This window comes from Anopheles gambiae, chromosome 2, assembly GCF_943734735.2.
Source record: "Anopheles gambiae chromosome 2, idAnoGambNW_F1_1, whole genome shotgun sequence".
Classification (NCBI taxonomy): Eukaryota; Metazoa; Arthropoda; class Insecta; order Diptera; family Culicidae; genus Anopheles; species Anopheles gambiae.
This window is the reverse complement of record NC_064601.1, coordinates 21,443,700-21,466,660: the sequence shown is the minus strand read 5'-3', so window position 1 is coordinate 21,466,660 and position 22,961 is coordinate 21,443,700. Positions and strand designations below refer to the sequence as shown.

Sequence of the window (22,961 nt, the reverse complement as noted above, 5' to 3'; positions counted from 1 at the left end):
GGCGCTACCGCCCCCGGTTCGAGGCGCATACGTGGTGCGGACGGGCGTGTGCTATCTTATCGCCGCGGGCTGTGAGGGTCGCAACGTGGGACTGTTGCAACAACAACGAAAAAAAAAACGAGAGAAAGAAACGGGGCCACAAGCCAATGGTGCGCACTGTGCAGAGTTTTGTGCTAGCCGCGGGCCATTTTCTTTGTCCTCGGTCGAGGCGGACGTGTTCCAAACTCCACCGGATGGTGTGGTGGTGGTGGTCGTAAAGTTTCGCCGTTTGCAACGTCCAAAGTCCCCCAAAACAAGACAGCAGCAGCGTGGCCGAGCGTGCCGTGCATGCCGTGTGTTAGTGTGATCAAGCGCGATCTCGTACTGTGCATAGCGTGGCATTGTTGGCCCGGAAGGAAAAGCAGGCGAAACTTCTGCACCGGGACCGAGTCGCCTCACAGTCGCCATTGTCTTTCGCTGGTGCTGTGTGTGAAGGTGTGGGCTCATTTGTAAAGCGAGCGTGCGCGCGCGCGCACACACCAAACGCTGCCCGATCGCTTGCGACGCATACTAACGGACTGTGCTTGTGTGGTACTAAACTGGCGACGACGCAGCACACTCGGATCGAGATCGGTCGCGCACGCGGATACAGTGGCAGATTGAGTGCTGTGACAGAACCGCACGGCAGTTTTGGTCGCGCTTAGTGTTTCTCTGTTCACGCACCTTTGCTTGTGTGCGTCTGAGAGTGTGTGTGTGAGGTGTAAAAACTCACCTCGACCGATCCACTGCACGTCTATTACCGTTATTGCTGGGTGCAGTGGTGCCAGCCAGTGCGAAAAAAAAAAAAAACAGCAAGGGGAGCACGATCTTAGTGATAGCAGCCGGGAGGGGTGGACTGTACCTGCTCCCTCTTTCCAACGTTCTGCCTCGTGCACCGCGCCTGCAGCTGGCGATGAAGCTACGCGCCGCCGAGAAGGTCCCGCCGAGACCGCTCCACCAGCACCATCAGCACTGGAAGAACAGCTGATTGCTGCGGTTGGCTCCAATCCACCACCACCATCATCATCATCTCCACCATCTCACCCTCCCACCCCCCACTCCGGAACGATCTGCCCGTGAAGCCTTTACCACACACGCGGGACACGGAGAGTTGTTTGTGCAGCTCGCGCAAGGCTTTCCGTTTTTTTTCCGTTTGTATCTGCCCCATTCGTTTTTGCACGGTTGCGGTTCTCTCGCTCCCTCTCGATCGATCGATGGCCGCCATTTTTAGTCGTTCAGAGGTACAATAGTGGCAAAACGGCAAGAAACGAACAGCGGTGTGTGTGTGTGTGTCTAATCGTGCCTCGCGTTCGATTCAATACACGCGCAAAACTTTGGAGGCTAAAACCGCGCAGAGATTGTTCCCGGTGCAGAGAGAGTGTGTGTGTGTGTGTGTGCTTTCCAGTGGCACCTGGCAATGGTGTGATGCATTTCGTGCTGGGATTTATCTAAACCCCGAAACTGCCATCCCTGCCACAAGGACTGTGGACAGGCCAGCAGAGCCATCCTCCCCAACGCTCGTCATCGCGGACGGCTTTTGTGAGCGCAAACGTGGCAGTAACGTCGTCGGCTGGAAGTACAATCTCGCACGCTTCACGATGGAGGAGGTCTATCTGTATCTCTACATGGAAAGGTAATGATGATCGACAGCAACACTTCACGGTCACCGCCGCCCGCCGCCATACACCATTTGCAAACAGCACACACACACAATGCTGCTGCTGTTGCTGCTCCACGCCATGGTCACACATCTTCGGACCTGCTCGGTCTGGCACGTGTCCCCCTGGTGGTCGGTGGAGATGCATAGTTTGCTGGTTTGTAATGGTTATGGTAGTGGTGGTGGTGGTGGCGGCGGTGGTGGTTATTATGCAATTTGTTAATCGAGGCCGTTGGTTAAAGTCCCCTGTACCCCCCCACTAAGGACGGAAAGTCCAGTGCAAACAATGCATTAGCGTACTGATTCATCCGATTCCACTCGAAGAGCGAAAAGTGTCTAAGAAGCGATCGCTGACGAATCGTTCTAAAATTGGCCATTGCCTCAAAAGGTCTTGGCTTCTGTTCCGAGGTGGACTCGTTTTTTTAACTTTTTGAAGTGGCCACCACTCATCCTGGTGGAGCACTTCAAACAGGTATGGCTGTTGGCCTGCAATAGCTTGAAGAAAAGGTGTTAATTGCTGCCTTAAGCAACGCACTCCGATCGTTGGCCGTTGCAGTGGGATAAGGGGTGATGTGAATTCCGAGACGGAGAGAGCACGGTGAATCATCAAACGTTAATATCGTTCCCCGTTTCCGTGCTGGCACTTCCCTTCCGATTGCTACAATTGAATGAAAAGAGAAGCTAATTGTGCAAGCGATGGAAACGGCCCAGAGCGTGGTTGGATGATCGTACCCCGGGATTTCTAGAAAACGATCGACGCTCCGGTCGACGTATAATTGTACATCTGTTCCTTCCAGCAGCTTCGAACCCGGCAGCGAAGGATGGATGGAATTAAACGCAGAGAGGGAAGTAACGGAGGGATAAACATAGATCAAACATAGAGCGGGAAATAACACTATTTCTGTGCTTGGGCTTGAGTTAACAGAGCAGATTGTCAGTAGTAAGTTTCTCAGAAGTTCTTCCCTTCCCCCAATGCACAGTTCGCTAACAAAAAGGAGGTTTCGCTTGCTCTGGAAAAGAGGCCAATGAATCATCCCGACCAAACGATCCCCTCGCTCTATCGCACGTTTCGAAATTGCAGAACGCATTTACAGTTCGATTCACTTTCTTCGTAGTAGTACCGTCCGGCGATTTGCACAGGGGTGCACGCTTTCGCACACGGGTTGTGTGCCAGCTGGTGTACGTAAACAGACGAGCGGCAATGACGTCATGGGATCCGATCATTGTCTGCTTGTGACTGGCTGGATCAGGCTTACATGAAATCCGGGAAGAGGGGTCACACGCAGCACAACACGTACATCTGGCAAACGCGGGTTGCGTCGTGGTGTTGCGGTTTGGCCGTTTGCACTAACTACAATACATCCTTGTTTTGGGCAATCCCCCTTTTACGCTAATGTTCGCAGGAAAAGATTCCACGTCCGTCAGTGCACTGACGGAGTAGTTGATGTTTATTTCGTCAATCAGTTATTGACACGTTGATTTTGGAGGTTTCTCATGTTTTCGTTTCTCGTTTTTACACCACACGATGTTATAATTGCAAAAAAATATTGCATAATTTTCATGCAAACTCAGGAGAAAGTGTTTGCCGCAGCAATGCGTGGTTCCTCCTCCAGAGCGGGCGGATCAGTTTTGACAGCCCGAAGTGAAGTTTTGACGTTGCACGAACCGATCGAGCGATCTTCATCTTTTCTCCAAAAGCTTGGAGAGGACTTGTGCGAATCTTCGTTCACAGTGACTCTCAATTAAGATCTCGCTGGCTTTTAAGAGGGGGGAACTTACAATGAAGCGATCGTGCGAGACGATCGATAACACCTTTTATCATAGCAGCACTCTGGCTAGCAACACTTATTAGTCAGCAAAAGGGCACAGTAACAAAATTCACGATGATCTAACGATTCCAGGAAAATGTTAACGTAACTGCTCGACAACCCGGCGGACTGTTTGCGCAGTCCATTAATCAACTAATTCAACAATCGTATCGAAACACCTATCGGCGACCAGGTGTCGATCGATTAGCGGAAGATAAAAATGTCTGTCCTGTTTCCGATGTTCTGTGGTCTGTTGCACCGTGTTCGTCCCGGCTTGTTCGCCGCAATGCTACTGATAATGCGCAGTGGTTTCAATGAAAAGTCGGTCTAGACTTGAACGCAATTATGCCAAGCCGGACAAGTAGTCATCGCTAGACAAAGGTTATGTCTTTGGGGGGACGGTTGCAGTTAGTTTAGTTTTTATTGTATTCTGGACCGGTCCTTGCACGATTCTTACCTCTTTGATCAATGATTAGCACTCGGGGAGTCACCCATCAATCCCATCACCCCTTCTGTGTGGCATTGTGTTAAGTGCACGTTGGGATGGGACGTGGTGACGTGAGCAAAGCCCACGGCCCACCAGGCGAGCCCCCAGACTCTGGTCAAGGGTTGGAAATGTTTTTCCCATTTTAGTCCCCACTAGAGAGCACAAACCGCTGTTTGTTTGCATGTTGTTGGTTAAGGTTGCTGATAAATTTGTTTTTGTTTGCTAGGCCATTTTCCAATGTTTCCCCCCCCCCCCTCCTCTTGCTCCCGGTGCGCCAAATGCCAACTCCCGCAGCGCGATGGCAAATAGCAACGGACAGGCGCCCCACACCAGATCACAGATGTTTGAAGCTTTCACGTTCTTCTTGTTCATTTATATTTGCCAGCCGAAATGAGTTCCTCACGCAGTGATATAAATTTGTTAGCCTTATTGTTTATCGTGGTGCCATTTGCGTCGGCACTGCTGGCACATGTTACGCACGAACGCACGTTTCCGAACTCTATTCTTTGCCGAATTTAAGCGGCTGACCTTCGGGTAGATGGTGTGTTCTCACCCGCTAAAGTTACAGTTTTAATTTGTACATCAGCTTAACGGTGCTAATTCTTCCCAATTTATAATGTTCTTTTTATTGTGATTCATTGTGAACTGCCGGCATCGCTACGGCATGATCAGGAAAAGAACGTTTAAACCCCATTGGGAAAGCAAGTTCTCACGCTTCATCTCAAACGAAGGTCACAGACACGCAGCGCACAAGAGGGCGGGACAAAGGGAGTCTAAATTTTCGACGAGGTTTTGATTAATCAGCGACAGCGAATGGAAAGCGAATGATGAGGAGAAAGGCAAGGGCGGCGGCACAAGTTGCTTAATGAAGCAATAACCGCGAACCAATTTGTCGACATTGATGTGCGGTCAACTGCCCGCCGTCTCCAGTGATAAAGCCGCTTCATAGTGGCTGATACACAGTCCGATAGGAGACCCTTTAACTGTACAGTTTTGCATCTAATTCTTGGACCAGCTTCTTAGAAAACGGGGCACGATAAGGCCGGTTTGTTTGAGCAGACGGGACTTAGGTTTGGAAGTGCAAGCCGACTGACTTTAAGACTACAGCAAACCCTGCCGCGATCAAAACATGTTTTTTAACCGTCGCCTGATGTTTGTTTTCTTCAATGTGAGGAAGATCGTGGCGAGGCGGGTGCTTGCGGGCACTGTTCCGATTTCGCAACAAACAACGGCCGATGATGGTTCTGTCGGTTACGACGTCAGTAGGTCGACAAACAGCAGGGAAACAGAAGGGATTGAGCCAGAGTATCATATCACCCTTTCTGCCTGAACGATGGCGTCATTGTCCGCGAGAAGCGTCTTCGGGTTGGTCGTTGAATAATGGCGTTCTTATCTAAATCGGGGCCGTTGGTGCCGCGGACCAAGGTTTTCATGAATGAATTTGTTGTGGCGTTGTGTGGTTGCCCCAAGACTTGCTGCGCGGGGCATGATGCGACCAAGGTGATGTTGTGTTATCAACAAGTTTATAACTAACCCTTAGCTCCGATGATGCTCTCGGGCGGAAGACGTTGCTGTTCGTGATCGGTTTGTATATTGGTGAATTTGTATCAGGCCATTGCTCTGTTGTCTCCGTAGTGTACGAACTGTACGAAGGTGTCTGGAAGTGAAGTTGCGACGTTAGATAGATGGAGCAGGGTGGGAGCGACAGGCTGTCATAATTCCGACAACAGGCCACACGCTTTCAGGGATGCAAGTACATTGCACTGTCATTGAGGTTTACAATGCAAATTAGTACTAATACTGCATCCGAATGACAGGCTTGCCTAGGCTTCGCTAAGCCCCCGCAGCGCCCTATCGTCCGCTTTGCTGCCCGTTCTTCCGCATGTTCATTGACGATTAGAGCGAGCGTGTTTTGCATTTGCATTTGTCACCAACTTCCCGACCGTTACTATTTACTTCCTAACTCATAAAAGAAGCCGAGCCAATTAGCACGACAGGTTCACCCGAACCCATCATTCCAGTACTGACGACGTACGGTGACGATTGCGCGGATCAATTCCAGTGTCTTCAGTATGATCGCGTTGGCACCTCCGATCATGGCAGTATCTTTCCATTGCACAATGTTCAAACATCGAATAAATATGTTTGTTTCCCCTCAAATACGCCATACGTCAAGGCTAGGGCGGTGGTAACAGTGGCTGACTCAGCGCGGATAGCACGCGCCCAGTGACTGATTGCCGGTGGATGTGGACCTTCGGGCCTGCCGGATGTCACACATATGTATATCGAGGACACGTAATGTGCCACGATTGCGCTGCACTGGCCAACGAAACGTGCCCATTATTACAGTGCTCCAGTGCCATTGTTTGGCACTGCTGGACCAATGCTACTAGGCAGCAAATGAGCAATGGTTGACGTTTTGAAAGGGGTTATTACGACTTCAAGACGAAGATCAGGCGAAAGTCCGGTCACAGTGGTCAGCGCACACGCGCTAGGTTTAGCTGATAAGGAGCTGTCCAGTTCCGGATAGCACATCCAATGTTAACTAAAGGTAGGTTAAAAAGGTATCCACGGGGAAGAACGAGTTTAGGTGATGCGGGGCAAACCCTCGGGTAATGTGTTTTGTCCAGTGCCGTAGATAAATGGTGTCCTACCGCTTTGAAAAGATAATGACACTGGCGTGCTTCTTCGTCTAGCGCTTGGGTTCTCTTAAGCCTGTATGACGTTAATTAACTTTTAAGCAAAAACAAGACAGTCGACGACCGGTGGGCCAGGTCGATCGATTGGCCGCGCATGCATAATGCAGCTCGTTGGTGCAGTGGAGAGTTTAGGACTCCTTCTCCCGCCGCCGGATAACCGGTTCCGATCGACCTTGAGCACGTTTTCGTATCGATCGAGCGGCGGGTCCGGTCGAAACCTGGGCCTGAGCCCGGGTGTTCGCCTCTCCTTTGTATGTGTCCGTTGCACTTGAACTTTGTCGGAAGACACCGCTCTGCGGCGGTGACTTGCGAGACACGTCCGTCCGTCCGTCCGTCCGTCCGGCACTTTGAGATTGGATTGGGACGTATGGGCGCGCTTGTCCCTTGCAGGTAGTTTTATGTTACAAAAGGTTGCAAAGTATGGGAGCTGGAAACGACTAGTCATAATACCAACCGATTCCAGTTCGCACTGGGCGCAACCCGTCAAAGTGCGCCCCTCCTGGGTTCCTGCATGTTTTATGACTCAGTAGCTTCAGGTGAAACTGTGTTTTGTTTTTTATCTGTTGTTATTGTACTTGAATGAGTGTGTGTGTGTGTTTTACTAATTAATTTCTATTGTTTTTCACTGCCACAACACTCACAAACGCGGGTACCGATACCGTGTCGGAAAGTTCCGTTCCACTTTCCCATTGGGCCGTCACCAGTAGTAGTGGTGACGTTACGCGGATCGTCGTATTACACGATGATTGTTTTGCTTTTTTCGTGTCGCTTACCAACCCTTACGCTCTGTAACCGTACGCCCGAGCAAAGCGTATATTCCGCATGGAATACTACTACGGCTTGCGTAGGGCCAGGGCTTTTCGTACGCTGTGCGCGTGTGACGTCAGTGCGCTTGGCGCAGAGTATACGCGCGCAGCGGGCCCCTGGTTGTGTGTATGGAGTGCGCTCCAACCAGCAGGGCGGTGGAGACCGGGCGCCCTGACGACGGTTGTATGCGTATGCCTGCCCTGTTTGTGTTCGTTCGTGTGCGGTGTGTGGTGATTGTATACACGCAGAGCCGTTCGCGATCGCTCGCTTCGCGGCATCCCGAACGCGAGATATAAAAATCGAACTGCCGACGGCGCTCCGAAGCAAGTCGAGTACGAACCGTCGCATCTAGCGGACACACAAAAGAGCGGCCGCAGAGCGCGCGAGAAACAAACACAGTGTTAGAAAGCACTACTTACGCGCGCCCTCGAATCCTCCACACGGTGCTGTGTGTGGTTGGTGAATATTTCAAGCGACGTCATTAGAGAAAGGCTAGCAGCAGGAAGCAAATAACAACCAGTACAAACTCAAACAAGAACACAAGTTACAAACGGTTACAATCGGTGCGAACTGATAGTTTCAGTAGGTTCGGGTGTTGTGTGCGTGTGTGTGAGAAGGCAAGTGTGCTGTATCGCTTTGCGACCATTTCGAAGGTGATTATCGTTGGCGTTACACACTTTGACTTCGCAGTGTAGTGAACGAACCGCACCAGTGACATTAGCAAGGACAAAGCCCCGTCCCGTCTAGCTCGGTGTGGGAAACGCAAAGTTCGAATCAAAGGATACACGGTCACCCGCACCTACCCCCATTAGCTCGGTCGGTGCTGACGCGAAGGCTCGCGCACGACCCGAAAATCGGGCCCGAAACCGAAGGGAAGGTTACGGATCGAGCAGCGTGTTTGCCAACAGCCCGCGGAAGCGCACGCTTGGCCTGGCAAATCTGGCAAGCGGCTTAAGCAAAACTCGGGTACAAAAGGCGCTCGATTCAACGGTCCGCCCGACAGTATAGCGTGTGTAACGTGTGAGTGCTCTGGGAGCGTAGCCACGGGAAAAAAAGGACACTCGCGCCATTGGAAGGATCGTTGTGGTACCGGTCAGGACACACAGAAACATTTTGGGTTGCGTGCATCTGTGTATTTGAGTGTGTGTGTGTGTTTTTTTTTTGTTCGATTACTCTCTCACGCTCTCTTCCAGAGAGTTTGTGAGTGTTTGCGAGTGTGATTGCTCTCGTGGGTTTAGAGAACGTAACCGTGTAACGTTCGTCTGCCAACACGCCTGCTTAGAAGCGCAAACAGTTGAGAGGAGAAGAACACAACGCGAAGAAGAAGTGCAACCAGAAAATGTCCTCCAGCTAAAAACGGTCACACAGTACCAAACCGGATCGGGGTTTTGTTTGGGATAAAGCAACCAAAGCAACCCGCGGAAATTCTAGTCTGAGAGCAAAGTGTATGAGCTGACTGTGTGTGACAGTTCTTTCCAAAAGTCTTGAAAATATTTGGGAACCCAAATTTCTCCCCGTGTGTGTGTTGTGCCTGTGCGAGTGTGACTCGTGTTTAATCAAAACTACCCACCAAACGGGAAGCAAATTGTCTGTGATATTGCGTTGAGGGAAGAATTTGCTATTGTGAAAAGGGTGCTGCGACAGCATCAGAAACCGGGTTGAAAAACGCGTTCCTTTTGTGAAGCTGCTTAAAGCAAAACAATCAAAAAAAGACAGTATAAACATTATCGCAAAGCTATCAAGAAGCAAACTAGAAGTTCCTTGTTGGCAAAGCCAAAAAAACAGCACAAAACCGACGCGCCAAGATTAACGAGTTCAGGAAAATGGTTGGAAGCAACGGTACCCTAATGACGATGCGTCTCGTCCGCAGTAAGCTGAGAAAGCGGGAAGAGTCGTCGACGGTGAGCCCGGTGACGGCGGGCAACGTGGAGGCGCCACCGCACCACCACCACCACCACCATAACCATCATCACCAGCATCATCACCCTCACAGTCACCATCAGCTGCATCACAACGGAACCAGCCATCCTCAGCAGCAGCAGAACAACAGTAGCAGTAATCACCATCACCAGCAGAACGGCGGCAGCAGTCCGGAAACAGGCTACTCCGTACCGACGCCGATAGCCTTCCGACAGAGTCCGTCTACTGTGTGGGTCTTTCCACCGTTACCACCGCAGCCCAACATCTACAACGCCAGTAGTCAGGTAAGCAGGGGGAACAAAATCATCCAAATTGCATTTTAGAGTTTAGAATTTCCACACCAATAGAACTGCGAGACACCACACATACACACACCACGCGCATCCTTTTGTGTGTGAGTGAGTGCGAGTGTGTATGTGTAGATTTTGAACGAACCCATCAGTCGCTTGGTAGGCCTTGAACTCGCCCTCGTTCGATGTGGCTGTGCAGGGCTCTTTGCTGTGGTGTTTTTTTTGTTGCTGCTTCCTGCACTTACATTAAGTTCAGTGCCCCTTGGATCTCTCTGTGTCTGAGGTCGCAGGGGAAGCGCGAAGCAAGAGCAGCTGGCTGGCCCGGGTGGCTGTGGACTACACTGTGAGCGCCTTCTTCCTCGCCTGCTCGCCAGACGGTCAGTCCCTGTCAGCCCGAACAGAGAGCGCGACAGAGAGCATTGTCCTTTTCGGGGTACGAACGAGCAGGAGCAGACGGGCGCCCGGATGAACGTACTGTGCAAAACGGAACAAAAAACCAACGTTCCAGACAGGGGCGCGCACGGAAAGATTAAGAGAAAAATCGAAACAAAAATCTAAAGCACTTGAAATTGCTCGGCTGCCGGTCGAGCCTGCGTGAAGAAGACAGTGAGCAGACAACGGCGTGAAGCTATGGATGAGGTTCGGTTCATTCGGTTTTCAAGGTTTTCTCGGTTAGCGTAGCTTCCGGTTTGGGAACTCGATTTCGGCGGTCATTGAAGCAATCGGTCCCCCAGGGGGCATGCCCAGCCGAAGGAAGAAAAGAGATGGTTGGAAGACGAATGAACCCAAAATGGAATTAAAGTTTTGAATGTGAAAACATCGACGGGACACAAGGGTGAAGCAAACGCGACCGAAGCGCATCCGCAGTTGTTAGGGCTCCTCTTCAATGCACCAACAAACCAACCGCGCCGTACTAATTACGCTCTTTCTCTCTCTCTCGCTCTCTCTCTTTTCCAAACAGGACGCGTTAGTACATAACGAGAAGACCGGCTTCAAGGGACTGAAACGTCAGCTGTCCGGTCGTTTCAAGCGCCTGGTATCGCGGAAAGCGCACGAGCCCGCCCCAGTTATACCGCCCGAGCTGAAGCCCCAGCTCAAGACGATCTACGTGTATTAATCATAATGATTTCCAACAACTTTAGCAGTTAAGCGTCGTCGTCGTCGTCCAGGGCGGCACAACACAAATGATAAAACGGCTAGGCGATGCGGCAATGCGGGCGGGCAACAGGGAAAAGGATGCAAACGCCACACTATCGGTACGAGACGAGGGTTGTGCAACACACCTCTCTCCCGCGATAGTGTTGGGAGTTTGTCCCCCCCCCCCGCCGTCCCTATCCCCTATTGCCGCTGCTAGATGCTAGATTTCCATTCCTACTGGGTGTAGAGCAAGTGTGCATGTGTGTGCTAGGCGGTTTTCTTTTATATTACTAGTAATGTTCCACGGTATATTTTTTAACAACCCTTATCACTCTACCCCCTACCCGTTTGCCCCAATGGGTTTCGCTGTTGCGTCCCTCAACTCCTCAACACACAACACACGCCGCCCCATACAAGCGGTCGAGTATTCGAGGTGACGCGAGGTCAGGAGTGTTTTAGGAGCTTAAAACTATTTAATTTATTATCTTTCATGTGTAAGCAAAAGTCGCGCCTTCTAAAAGAAAAAAAAAACGGAACAAAACTCACCCCATCCCCCCGCACGTTCTACTAGTGCTCAGCAGCTCTTATACTTTCGACATTATCGGGACGTTTGCTCTTGTTTTGTATGCCCGTGCAGTGAGTGTGTGGGAAAACGTAAGCGATTAGTAAACGAATATTTCACACTCTGCGATCCAAAAACAAAAACCCCCAAAAAAAAAAAAACAGTACACTCAGACACAGCCGCATGTTTGCGATGAACCGAACGATTCTTTTGTTTTAGTACAGACAGAGCCCATTCCTGGCCGAGGAATTACAAACTACAAAACCCCTGCTTCCCCACTAACTATGAACCAAACCAAGGACCCTGCGTAAGGAGAAATCGAACGAGAGCGGCAAAAGGGTTTGCTTTGCCCTGTCCGTGTGTGTGCAGTTTATGCGTAACTTGAATTATTCGGTGCTAAAGGGAGAAAGAGGGAGACGCTAGTGTTTATTAAGTTTAAGTTTCATTCCACACCCTTGTGATCGACACAGTTTGTCCAAACCATCGAACTAAAATATTTTTAACAAAAAGAAGAAATAGTACGGGCTGTTGCAAAATGGCCCTTTTCTACCGGAAACAAGTAAGCGAGTTTTTGAAAAGTAGTGTAGTTTTTTTCGTTGTTTTTTCTTAATTCTCATCCATCGTGACTGCACATAGGACTGGGTTTTGGGCCCTTTTTGCCATGCAATGATGTACGATTGCTTCCTTCTCATTTCTGAACGCGGTACTCCTTGGTAAAATCCCCCCCCTCTATTCTCTCCCCTTTCATCTCTTACCGGGGAAGCTTAGGTGCAACAGAAATTTTGTGAAACAGTCATTATTACAACTAGAAACTGCAAATTAGACGACAAGACTGACACAGAAAGGCAGCACCAGGAGACAGAGCGTTGCTGCACGCCTTATTTCACTTTCTTTCCATCTATTCCCCCCCCCCCCCCCCGCCACACAGTCCTTCGGGATTCGTTTTTAGAACGGAAACACTAAACGCACATACTGCACACATGTATAGGAGCTTTTAGAGAATGAGAAAAACAAACAAACAAATCCGGTAGTTAGACAAAAGTTAGAGCACAAAATAGTAGGAGTGTAGGAGGGAGTGCACGGCGCAACAAGAAAAGCTAGCAAACAAAACAATGGTAAAAAAGGCAAAACAAAAAAAAAAACGGAAATAGTATTAGGATGTACAATTTATTCTGAAATGGTAGAAGCATGTATAGACGACTTATGGACCATTGCCTAACCTTCACCGTGCTATGCGTTGTTTTTTTTTTTTGTTTTGCGGTTTGTTTTAACATGATATGAAGGCGACGGCCTAACCACAATCCAAGTATGTGTGCGAAGGGCCACGAGAAGGGCAAAGGCTACTTAGGTGCCGTTGAAAGCAAGCGAGAAAGTAGATACTCTGTGTATTAAAGCGAGAAAGATAGAGAGAGAGAGAGACAAAGAGAGCTGGCTATAACATGGCCCCCTTCCCCTACCCACCCGGATCGCGAACAGAAGGGATCGCGTACGATTGCTGTGCGATGTACAGGAGGACGATTCCTTCGAATCTCTACACTGTAATAACGGTTCATTTAAACCTTCCCTTCTGTTGAGCTACGTCCATGGGGGGGCATGCATGGGGCTGCAAACACACCGGTTCGAAACGGGGGTTTTTTTCTAGAGCATTTGTGCTCGTTGTGTTTCCCTCTCTTCTGTTTTTAAAGTGTAGGACACAGTTGTGCTATTTGTGTCCCCCTTAGCCAGGTGAGAGAAGGAAGTTCACTCACATTGAGTGCTCGCGATAAGATGGATAAAGTTGGGGTCGCAATGGTCGCTAAAAGATGAAGAAAGGCAGAAAGAATAAGAAGAACATTAGAAAGGATTAGTAGAAAAGTGTACTTCGACAGCACAGCGTTTAACTAAGCGCGCGTGTATGTGTGCGTGTGTATGGGAGGGGAGATTAGGGTGAAAAGGGCTCGTGCCGGATCAGGCCGAATAAGCAAATTTGTATTTTTAGTATTTTAGTGAAAGCGAAGGAAACGGTGCAAGAAGATTGTGACTCTGCAAACATACTCACACACACACACATGCAACTGCATACGACAGTACACAAGTGATGCTAGTAGATGGCATGATTTTATTGTGTGCACAGCGTGTGGACGTGCTTGTTGTGTGTGTGTGAGAGTTGTGAGGAAGGCATTAGTTGCGATGATAACATATGTGAGGAATAATGATGATGATGATGATTACCTAACAGTGTAAGTGATGATAATTATAATTTAAAATATACAACAAAGAGCTAAGAAAATGCGAAAAGAAAAGTAAAAAAATGTACTTTGTTTTATTTGAAATTTTCCGTTAAGAGGCTCCGAACAATTTTGTTGATTGCATGGGTATTGTTTGCGGTTTGTATGTGAGGTAAGTTGTGCAAGGAAGAAAAACGAAAGAAATATTGATATTATGTGGTTATCCTTTTCATTTTAAATTTTAGAAAAAATGCGTATTATAAAAATTAAAAATCAATTTCACGCAAAAAGTCTAATTCTCAAATGTTTTGTTTCGAATATAAACAAATATAAAAAGTTGGAAAAAAATGGAAAAAAACTAAAGTAACGGCATAACGTCTAACGTATAACAGTTTCTACTGTTATATAGTTACTGTTCTACACATCTATTGTATAACAGTATTTTCGTCTAACAGATGTCGTAACGCTAGCCGAGACATCAACCGTAACGCGTCGGCTGAAAAACGGTCAGTAGATGGCGCTGGGCAGAAACGTCGTTAGCTTTTTGAATGTTACAATAGGTGGCGCTAGGGAGGAGTCTCAAAAAGTATCGTTATGAGTAAGTAGTATTCAAAAAAATAGCCATTTGTGCTTTTGATTTGATTTAAATAAAAAGCATAGAAATAAAGGCAATCATTGTTTATATCATTAAAATCTACTGTTTTTGTTGTATTTGTAATTGTATTTGAAACTATAACCGTTCACTTTTACTTGCCATCGATAATTATACTAATTATGCCAAATATCACACTCACTCACGAAATCATCGTAAAGAGTAAATGCAATGAAGATAAACCGAGCAGCTTGCACGGCTTTAACTAGAATGCTCATTTTAACATATCTCGATACATCTTTCCATGTGCAAAGAGTGCTCGCTCTCTCTCTCTCTCTCTCTCTCTCTGCCCCTCCCTGGAAGCTAATCTTTCCACACTGGCTTACCCCGTTTCACACAGACAACGCGAACAGATCCTTTAACGCGACAACGCGCAGGAACGAAAATTATATGTGTTTAGGCTTTATTAAGTTAGAAGTCAAACTGTATGCACGCCACACAAGACACAAGGGGGGAAAACAGAGCTGGCTGCAAAAAAAGCAGCCGCGAAACACTGCCATGGAAGGAAGATCTAAATTATCGATAATGAGCTGTCTCGCTGTCTTTTTACCATTGCCTTCACTGCCCCCCGAGCCGAGCTCCACAGATCGTCACGAGCAGGCCGCTCTAGGCAGTGCCCGTAAGAGTCTGCCCGTCTTCGTTGGCGCGAACGTGTCGGGCAGCGGCACCGCCGCGTGTCGAAGATTGGTCGATCGATCGGGGCCCACCGATAGGAGGTTTTCCACTGTGCTACAATTTTCACCGCGAACCGTTCCGGGAAGACGCAAAGGGCACACGGTGGGTCGTCAGAGAGAAAGAGAGAGAGAGAGAGAGAGAGAGAGAGAGAGCGATGGCGAGTGAAAATGGACGCGAAAGGACAGTAGTTGGTGTAGTCGCCTATCGTCCGCCCTATCTGCGAATTGGGCTGGGAAATAGCACCAACCATCCAGCCACGACCCTGCCCTTTTGCCAATGCCATGCGATGGGCAAGGCGTTCGTTATGCTAATAGGTATTATCAGCTGGGTGCACCACGGCTTACCACTAACTCATTAACTCAGGTTAACGCGGGACAGGCAGTGCAGGGTGTGCAGAAGTACTGCGGCCATCTTGCAGCTTGCGCGGGTCGTTTGCGATCGGATCGGATTCGGATCGCATTTCGCTCATGCGGGAAGGGAGGTGGGTGAGGGAGGGAGTAGTGTGCACAGAAGCCCCGTGGCCCGCGATGGTAATCATGTCAAGCGGACTCCTCCACTTAGCCCGCGTGTCGAAACGGGGACTGTTTCGCTTGTTAGTGCGCGGTAGGTGGTGGTGGCGGTGTGCGCTCGCGGACGGATGTTGACGCGATTAAAGAGGCGAGCGCAATTTGTGGCTGCCGATCTGCTGCCGGGGAACGTTTGTTTTGCTGTAGTGTATCGATAGTGACACTACAGGGTGGATTAGCAATGGACGGTAGCCATACGAGGAAGGCGTGGGAGCGACATAATGTGGCATGTTCCGCATCTAATAGCACTTTGTTGTAGTACAATTTTAAATTGTTTCCAATTGTTCTAGCTATGCTCCTGGACAGGCTTAGATAGATATCCAAATGGCAATTTATTTAAATCAGGCATGGTATTCTCATACAGCTGTTGCCTGTTTCGTTGATCAACTGTGAGTCAACATAATAAAGTTACCTGCGAGAAGTATTTTGCAATTTGAACTACTATCCCATTCCTATTGGATTCCTGATGAGCCCATCAATGATGCCGTAAAGTCCAATTCCCAACATGTAATGTTCACTTCCAGTAAGAAAGAGTCAAGCAAGTATCCCACATTGAACAGAACCGCCTGAAGAGCCCTGTTCAAGAAGAAAACGCCAAGGAGTGTATAAGAAAAAGGTACCGAATATTATTGTTAGTGTGGTAAATTTTACGGAACACCTAGGTTGTGTCCAAGATAGTTTTCTTTCCTAAATTTCAAGAATTCGAAGAAAAATTTCACGTATCAACTATTTTAAATCCTTCCAGATCGACCAAACACCAACAGCCTGTCAACCAAGGTCAACCTTAAATAACTACTGGTCAGACTTTGACAAAACTTAATTTCACAGCTAGGGAGTCCGAAGTTGCTTAGTAACTCATGCAAAGTCCTTAGCAACCATAACTCCCTATCTGCCAATCTCCATAGAAATCTCAATCCAACATGTCTACCAAAATCAAACCTAAAACTCCACCTATACTTTAGTTACCTTGGTGTGAACCAATGTCCATAAATTACAACCGCCCTGCGTCCGTTCCGTTTACTTTGACAAAGTTTTTAGTAACCATTTATCCATAATTGCCATTCTGCCGTACCGTTGAACTCGTTCGTCGAAAAACGTTCGTCGCTCATTAGTTGGACAGGGTTATACCACTAGGTTGGGTAGTACAAAACGAACGAGTTCACCGGTAAGGCTGATTCTCTATAGAAATTCATTGCTATCATGGTGTTCAAAATTAAAGCCATAATCAAGGTGACTAGATCGAAGACTAGAGGTGAGATAATGGTTCAGATTTTGGTGAGATGCGATTATGGGATTTCTTTAGAGGGGAGGGTTGCAGCAGGGTTTGCGGGAAACCTTGCATTCTCCGAGTGTCGAACAAAGATTTGTCAAACTAGCCGAGACGAACCGATTTGCAGGAGTTCAAATACAAAAAATGCTCTTTTTAGAGTGATTAACAAAGCGTTTGTTTGAACTTGAAGCGTTTTCGGCCTGCTAAATAGTTCATTTCGCTGTGCATTTGACTCCGTGTGCTTGTTCCATAAAAATATGGCAAACAAAATTCACCGATCCTTGAGGAACTAAGCAAACCATGCTTCTACTACTTATCGCGCCCATCGTCAGCGTTCCTGGAAACGGGTAAGGGGGCAGCGTAGGGCACATCGCGCGCAGTAGCATGAACACGAGCACATACACACACACAGTCACAAAAGTGTCGGGGTGCAATTAATTTGGCGTTGCTTTTTTGGGGGAGAAGGGAATCGTCCAAAAAACGTGGCGACCACGCATTCAAAAGAAGTGCCGAAAGATCATTTAGGGTCGCCGCGTTGCCGTGCGGGCTTCCTTTTGTGCGTTGGGTGGTGGTGGTAGCGGTGGATCGTGTATCGTGCGGCCAAAGCATCTTGTTTTGCCTGTCGTTTATCTTTCACCTCCGATCCTGCACCTCGATCGTGCGCACTTTGAAGCGGTGGTGCGTGGTTTGCTTGCGTGTATGTTTTCGTTCCTTTGCGCAAACCTCGCGGATGGGCGGATCCGGCGTGGTAAGGCGAAAACTACGTCGTCCCTGCTTTCCGTCGTCCGTTAGACAGTTTCTCGCCAGACTGGACGACTCGAGAGAAGCTTTTGGAGTGCACCGATTACCGAGGCACGGCATATCTCGTTTGTTGCGTTCGTTTGAAGAGCGCGTTTGTGGCCGTTTTTTTTCCTTTCTTTCGAGTGCGATTTTTTAGTCACAGCTTCCTGAGAGAGGTCCGCTGCAGTCCAGTTCGAAAGTATCGGGACGCTTCTTGAGGCAGGTTGTTGGGTGTATTCCACATTTTAACCGTTTTGGCCAAATAAGCAGAAGAAAACAACTCCCGCGTTTTTTTGAATGGGCGGACTCTAGGTTGTTAGTTCTGTCCGGTTCTGTGGTTGTGCAGCAGCTCTCGTTTTTGGTTGATCTTGGTCTTCTGGCGGCATCAGTTTTCCATCACTGCATCTGAACGTTGAACCATCCCAAGGGGGCAACACCGATTAAGGTAAAGCATAATTTCAATTGCAAGAGGAAGATAGGATTGCATGGAAACGGTTGCAACCGTGAGCCGTAGTAGACTGCATGACGACAGCTTTCTCTCAAGCGCGATGCTGTTCACCGTTTGGTTAGCATTACTTCGGCCGTTGAAAGAGTACTTTCCAACGCTTAAAGGTTAAAAACGCTATTGGAGGGTTGAAATGCGTTTAAAAAATGCACCGAAAGTTGAAGAATGATTGCATATTTTATGTTAAAAAAGGATATAATTTTGATTTGAAAAAAAAACAACATTATTGAGCAATTATATTTTTCGAATCGTGTTTTTCGTCCCATAGACATCAACTTATAATATTTATTTGGTTTAATGGATCTTTCAATAAGAATGAAGTGTTAGTTTTTCAATGCAACAAGAAAAGGATATTTGAATACTTTAGCGAACATACAATAATGTGAAGATTTCTCGAAAGAGAGGATTAATCGAGGATTACTCGAACAAGAGGGGTCACTACTACGTAGTGAGTTTCACCGACAGGCGACATGGAGGATTTGTCCCTCGGCAAGAGTCGCAGAGTCGAAGGGGCGCAGGATCAAACATTGTGGATATATTTTTCGACTTTTTGCCTAATAACCAGTATTTTCCGTTTTTTTTTTCTTCCGAAGAGGGTGTTAAGCTCAGAAATCTGGAAATGTGGATCTATCCTATTTCTGATTTAATCTTCTTCTTCTTCTTTGGCACAACAACCGTTGTCGGTCAAGGCCTGCCTTGCCTAGTACCCACTCTAGTGAAGTGAGCTTAGGCTTTCAGTGACTTATTGTTACCATAGCAGGATAGTCAGTCCTACATAGGGGGGCACGGTCTATTCGGGGCTTTAACCCATGACGGGCATGTTGTTAAGTCATACGAGTTGACAACTGTACCACCAGACCGGCCTTTCTGATTGAATAGAGAGCTTAAACTCGTCAATCTTTTGGGTTCGAGGATTTGTTCGTCGGTTTGCTTGCAGAGATTCGTAGCAGTTGGAGCTTATTCACCTTTCGTTTTTGAGAATTACAATTTAGCTTCTTTTTTACGCCAAATTTTCCTTTCACTCCTAACCCATTATTCGTACTAGTTTGATTGTTAGAGTTTTAGGAATAATGCCACGAATGGAAGGTAAACAGAACGGTTGCAAGGATTGTTGGGAAAGGAGTATCATCCGCTGGTTCGCTTTTCCGGTCGCTTTTAAAGGATCGTGCACATTCAAATTATTGCAACAAAAAGCAACAGGATCGATGTAAGTAAGAACACTTTGGTACATCTTTTAAATTGAATCTTGCGATTAGCTAATGCATTATTTGACAGTTAAAAGTAATTTTATAAAAAAAAAAATAACTACACAGATAGCAGCAGGATGATCTAATCGCTTAAAGCAAAGCACTAATTAAGTTACTCTAGAAACTCATGCGAACATGCGCTGACCGGCGACAGGCATTAGATTAAAAGCATTGATTTCGAGGCACGGCCTGCATACGCCCTCCTACAAAACATCAGAAACACGACACGGCCAATAATTACCATTAGATTTGACAAACATTTAATCACTGCCCAAGACACTTCGTACGACACTCCGATCGTACGACTTTATGAGACACACACGTATCCGCTGTCATCGATACACAATTTGTTTATATTTTTTCCTTCTTCTATTAACTTCTCACTTTCAGACTGCACACACGTTCAGGTGGTTGTCATTTTTACGGCTCCTTTGTGTCACCGCCATGACAGCTAATGCTTACCCCGTTGCCACTGTGGCTAAGCATTCCCCCATCCGTTGCATTGGACAACCGACAAACCACACGTACGAGTCACTGTACCGACGCGTGACGGTGGGGTAGGGGGAGCTTAGGCCATTTCGTTTGGACGTTTAATTACTCGCGCAATTATCCCACGACGTACGACACCGCCCCTGGGTGGACAAACAATTAGGGTTTGGCTCGCTCAGAATGGCGGGGAACAGAACACAAACGCGCTTAATGGAATTGGAAAAGACACATAGAACTCCTCCCACACGGTAAGTCAAGTAGCACTGATAACACACACGAATACACACACACACTGCAAATGGCGCCTGGTTTGACTGTTGTAGCAGGACCTTCTATGCTAACTTCCGATCGGTTTCACGCCTCGAATCAATCTCCCTCTCTCTTTACCTACCTGACGCGAAGAAGTGCATCGCCATCGGGTTGCTTTGACCGTACCGAAAGAAAAGAGAAGGAAACAAAAACGGTTTCGATTAATCGTTGCACTGAGGAAGGTGGTCAGCAGACGGAAGAAAAGAAAAGGTTACTTTGACCACAGGGTTACATGACCCACTCAAATGTGTCAGGATTCACACAATGCAACAACAATTGACGCGCTCCTAATGATAGGGGATTGATTTTCCCGGTGCGGGAACATGACCACCTTCGCTATCCTCTCGGATTCTAACCGATCCCTACATCAAAAGGGCGCTCCGACATGGGTTTCGTCCTGCGTTCTGCCCTGGCACTCCGGGATGCGCTTTCATCTTGCCCGGATCACATGCCGGACGCATACCGCAAGTGTTGTTTTCATTTATCTTATTTTGCGCCTCTTGTGACTTTCGGACAAACAACGCGCTTCACCTTCACCGCGTCGTTCCATCACACACTAGCAAACATTCTAGGGCTAAGGAAAGGGATGGAAGGCAGGCCACTACCTGCTTTGGGTTCGTTAATGATCTTTGCAGTTGCTGCTGCTGCTGCTGCTGCTGAGGATTGCGAATCGATCGATGTTGCGGGTGTTAGAATAGGTGAAAAAAGGGAAATAAATGATTGTAGGTTTTAGTGTCCGTTGTGAACCACCGAGCGGGGGCTGCAACATACGGACCCGCAACACCTTCTGCGCTTGCTGCGTCGGTCGTTCAAAGATTGTTGGTAATTTGTTGTCCGATGCTATACAAAAGATTGCCGGTTGTCCTAGGTCGGCATCTTACAAACGGAACGGAACGGTAGGCAACGCTTACACGGGGATACCCGTGGGCGTGGGTTTGGGTGCCTGGGTAGGCTTTAATTAGAAAGCGACAAGTTTGCCGCTGTGTGATGCTTTTTGCTGTAGCTGTGCACATTACTGCTAGGTTGTTTGCTTTGCCAAGGTACGCTGAAGTAGGTGGTGGACGGGTCGGATCACACGCACTCTGCGATGCATGATGAATGAAGATGGATTTGTTTTAAATGGAGGCTAACAGGTCCCGTGGAAAAGTGTCAGTAAAAACACTTGAGGGTAACAGTATCTGGGTGATTGTGGTAAAAAATCAATAATGATGCAGCTTTGTGCAGCTTTTGGTGATTTTTAACTAAGAAGCAGTGCTTTAATGGTTGGTAAGATTAATCAACTGCATTGTTCACATCGGGTGATCGATAAAGGGAATAGATCATGGTGTTTTTTTGTTGTCTTTTTCCAACAGAATCGGCACATATGTTGTATTGTATTGTATTGTATTTCTTAGTTGCGAGTCCGCCTTATAATGGTTACACAAGCTTTAGTAATAATAATAACAGTAATAGGTTGCATTGTTCTTGAGAGCGTGTGAAAAATTAGATTTTAAAATTGAAAAAATGATTTCAAGAAGCGTATATATTTCATTTGAGTGTTTTTATTTATTATAGACAAATCAACAGAAGCAATTTTTGCTTTTAATCTAACGCAAGCCAAGCTTTTTTCTATGCCAAAGATGGAATGTGCTACTGAGCCTTTTCTGATTGCCTAATGGCTTTTAGAAAGGTTCTATCAACTTGTTTTTTCACTGAAAGGCGTATTATTGAAGTCTTTTGGTATTGGAAGCATGAAGGAAGAGCAAAAAAACAATATTTACTAAATATTGCATGGTCATTGTTTGCGCCAGTGTAAAAAATGTCATTGAACGCATTAAAATGCATTACTTCGACATAAATCAAACAAGAGATTGTTTGCCGATACACTTTTTCTCGACACTTTCTCACTCAATCGATCAAACAGTTTAAGGAAAAGCGAAACCCTGAGTACCTAAAGAAGCGTTTTTTCAATTTTTGACCGATATTGTTTCGACCGCAGTTCGGAGAAAGCAACCCAAGGAAACGATATTTGCAATAAGAAAAGAAAACCCTTTAAATATTAATCATTTCAAACTTATCCCTTGCAAACAGAACAATCACATTTAAAAAAAAGGCTACCGAAACCGCGGAACCGAGTGATGATGATTCGGCTAGTTTCGTGAACCTGACATGCCTTCCGGCGGTCGATGATGGTCATCCCTTGCCCGGCATTCCGACTCACCGCGCCCTTCCCCTTTCTCAACCTCGCTTTAAGGGGCTTTAAGTGGCGTTCAATGTCAATCGCAAAGCAATAATAGCATCATGCTAAGTAGAAAACAACTTGCATATCACGCCTTTTCGCCAAGGACGTTCCATCCCATCGCTTGCAGCTTGGCCCTGTGTCCCTACTGCTCCCAAGTGTCCCTTGCTGCCGGTACGGTTTGCCAGAATTGGCAGGGCAGAGAGTTGGGAAACGGAAGCAAAAAACTCGTTTTCTTCCCGTCGGGTTGCAGCATCCCTTGCGATGCAAATCATTATCATTCATTACGCGCGTTTGCACCGAACCCGGCCGGCTGATGATTGATGACGCTCGATATAGCGTCCCGTGCCTGGTTTTGTCAGTTTTCACTAACCATGTTCCCCGTCGACGGGTACTGGTGTGTATTGCCTCATTACAGGGTGATTATAATTGTCCAGTACAGTGTGCAAGTGCTGCAAGACACGTTCGATGTCAGTGTCAGTGATCGGTGAGCAAAAAACTAAAGCACCAGGGGCTGATAAACACACCGTGATCAATGATCTTTCCCACCGTGTTTTTCCGGTGGGCTTTTGAAATGGCTAAATATTTGTTTTTCATCGAGATAAGGCATGTGTGTGTGTGAGTGATTCCATTTCTTTCCCACAAGCAACAGTGACAC

General features: G+C 47.4%; 1 protein-coding gene across 11 annotated transcripts in view; it reads left to right on the top strand.

The window, feature by feature from the left end:
* LOC3290623 (protein catecholamines up) overlaps nucleotides 1-12,610 on the top strand; it is an 83,763-nt gene extending 71,153 nt beyond the window's left edge. For all 11 annotated transcript variants that reach the window (XM_061641746.1, XM_061641750.1, XM_061641747.1 and 8 more), the window contains 2 exons: nucleotides 9,347-9,680; nucleotides 10,648-12,610. In XM_061641746.1, the coding sequence (XP_061497730.1) occupies nucleotides 9,347-9,680; nucleotides 10,648-10,803 (490 nt within the window). In that variant the 3' untranslated portion in view covers nucleotides 10,804-12,610. The remainder of the gene's footprint in view (nucleotides 1-9,346; nucleotides 9,681-10,647) is intronic.
* The last annotated feature ends 10,351 nt before the right edge of the window (nucleotides 12,611-22,961 follow it).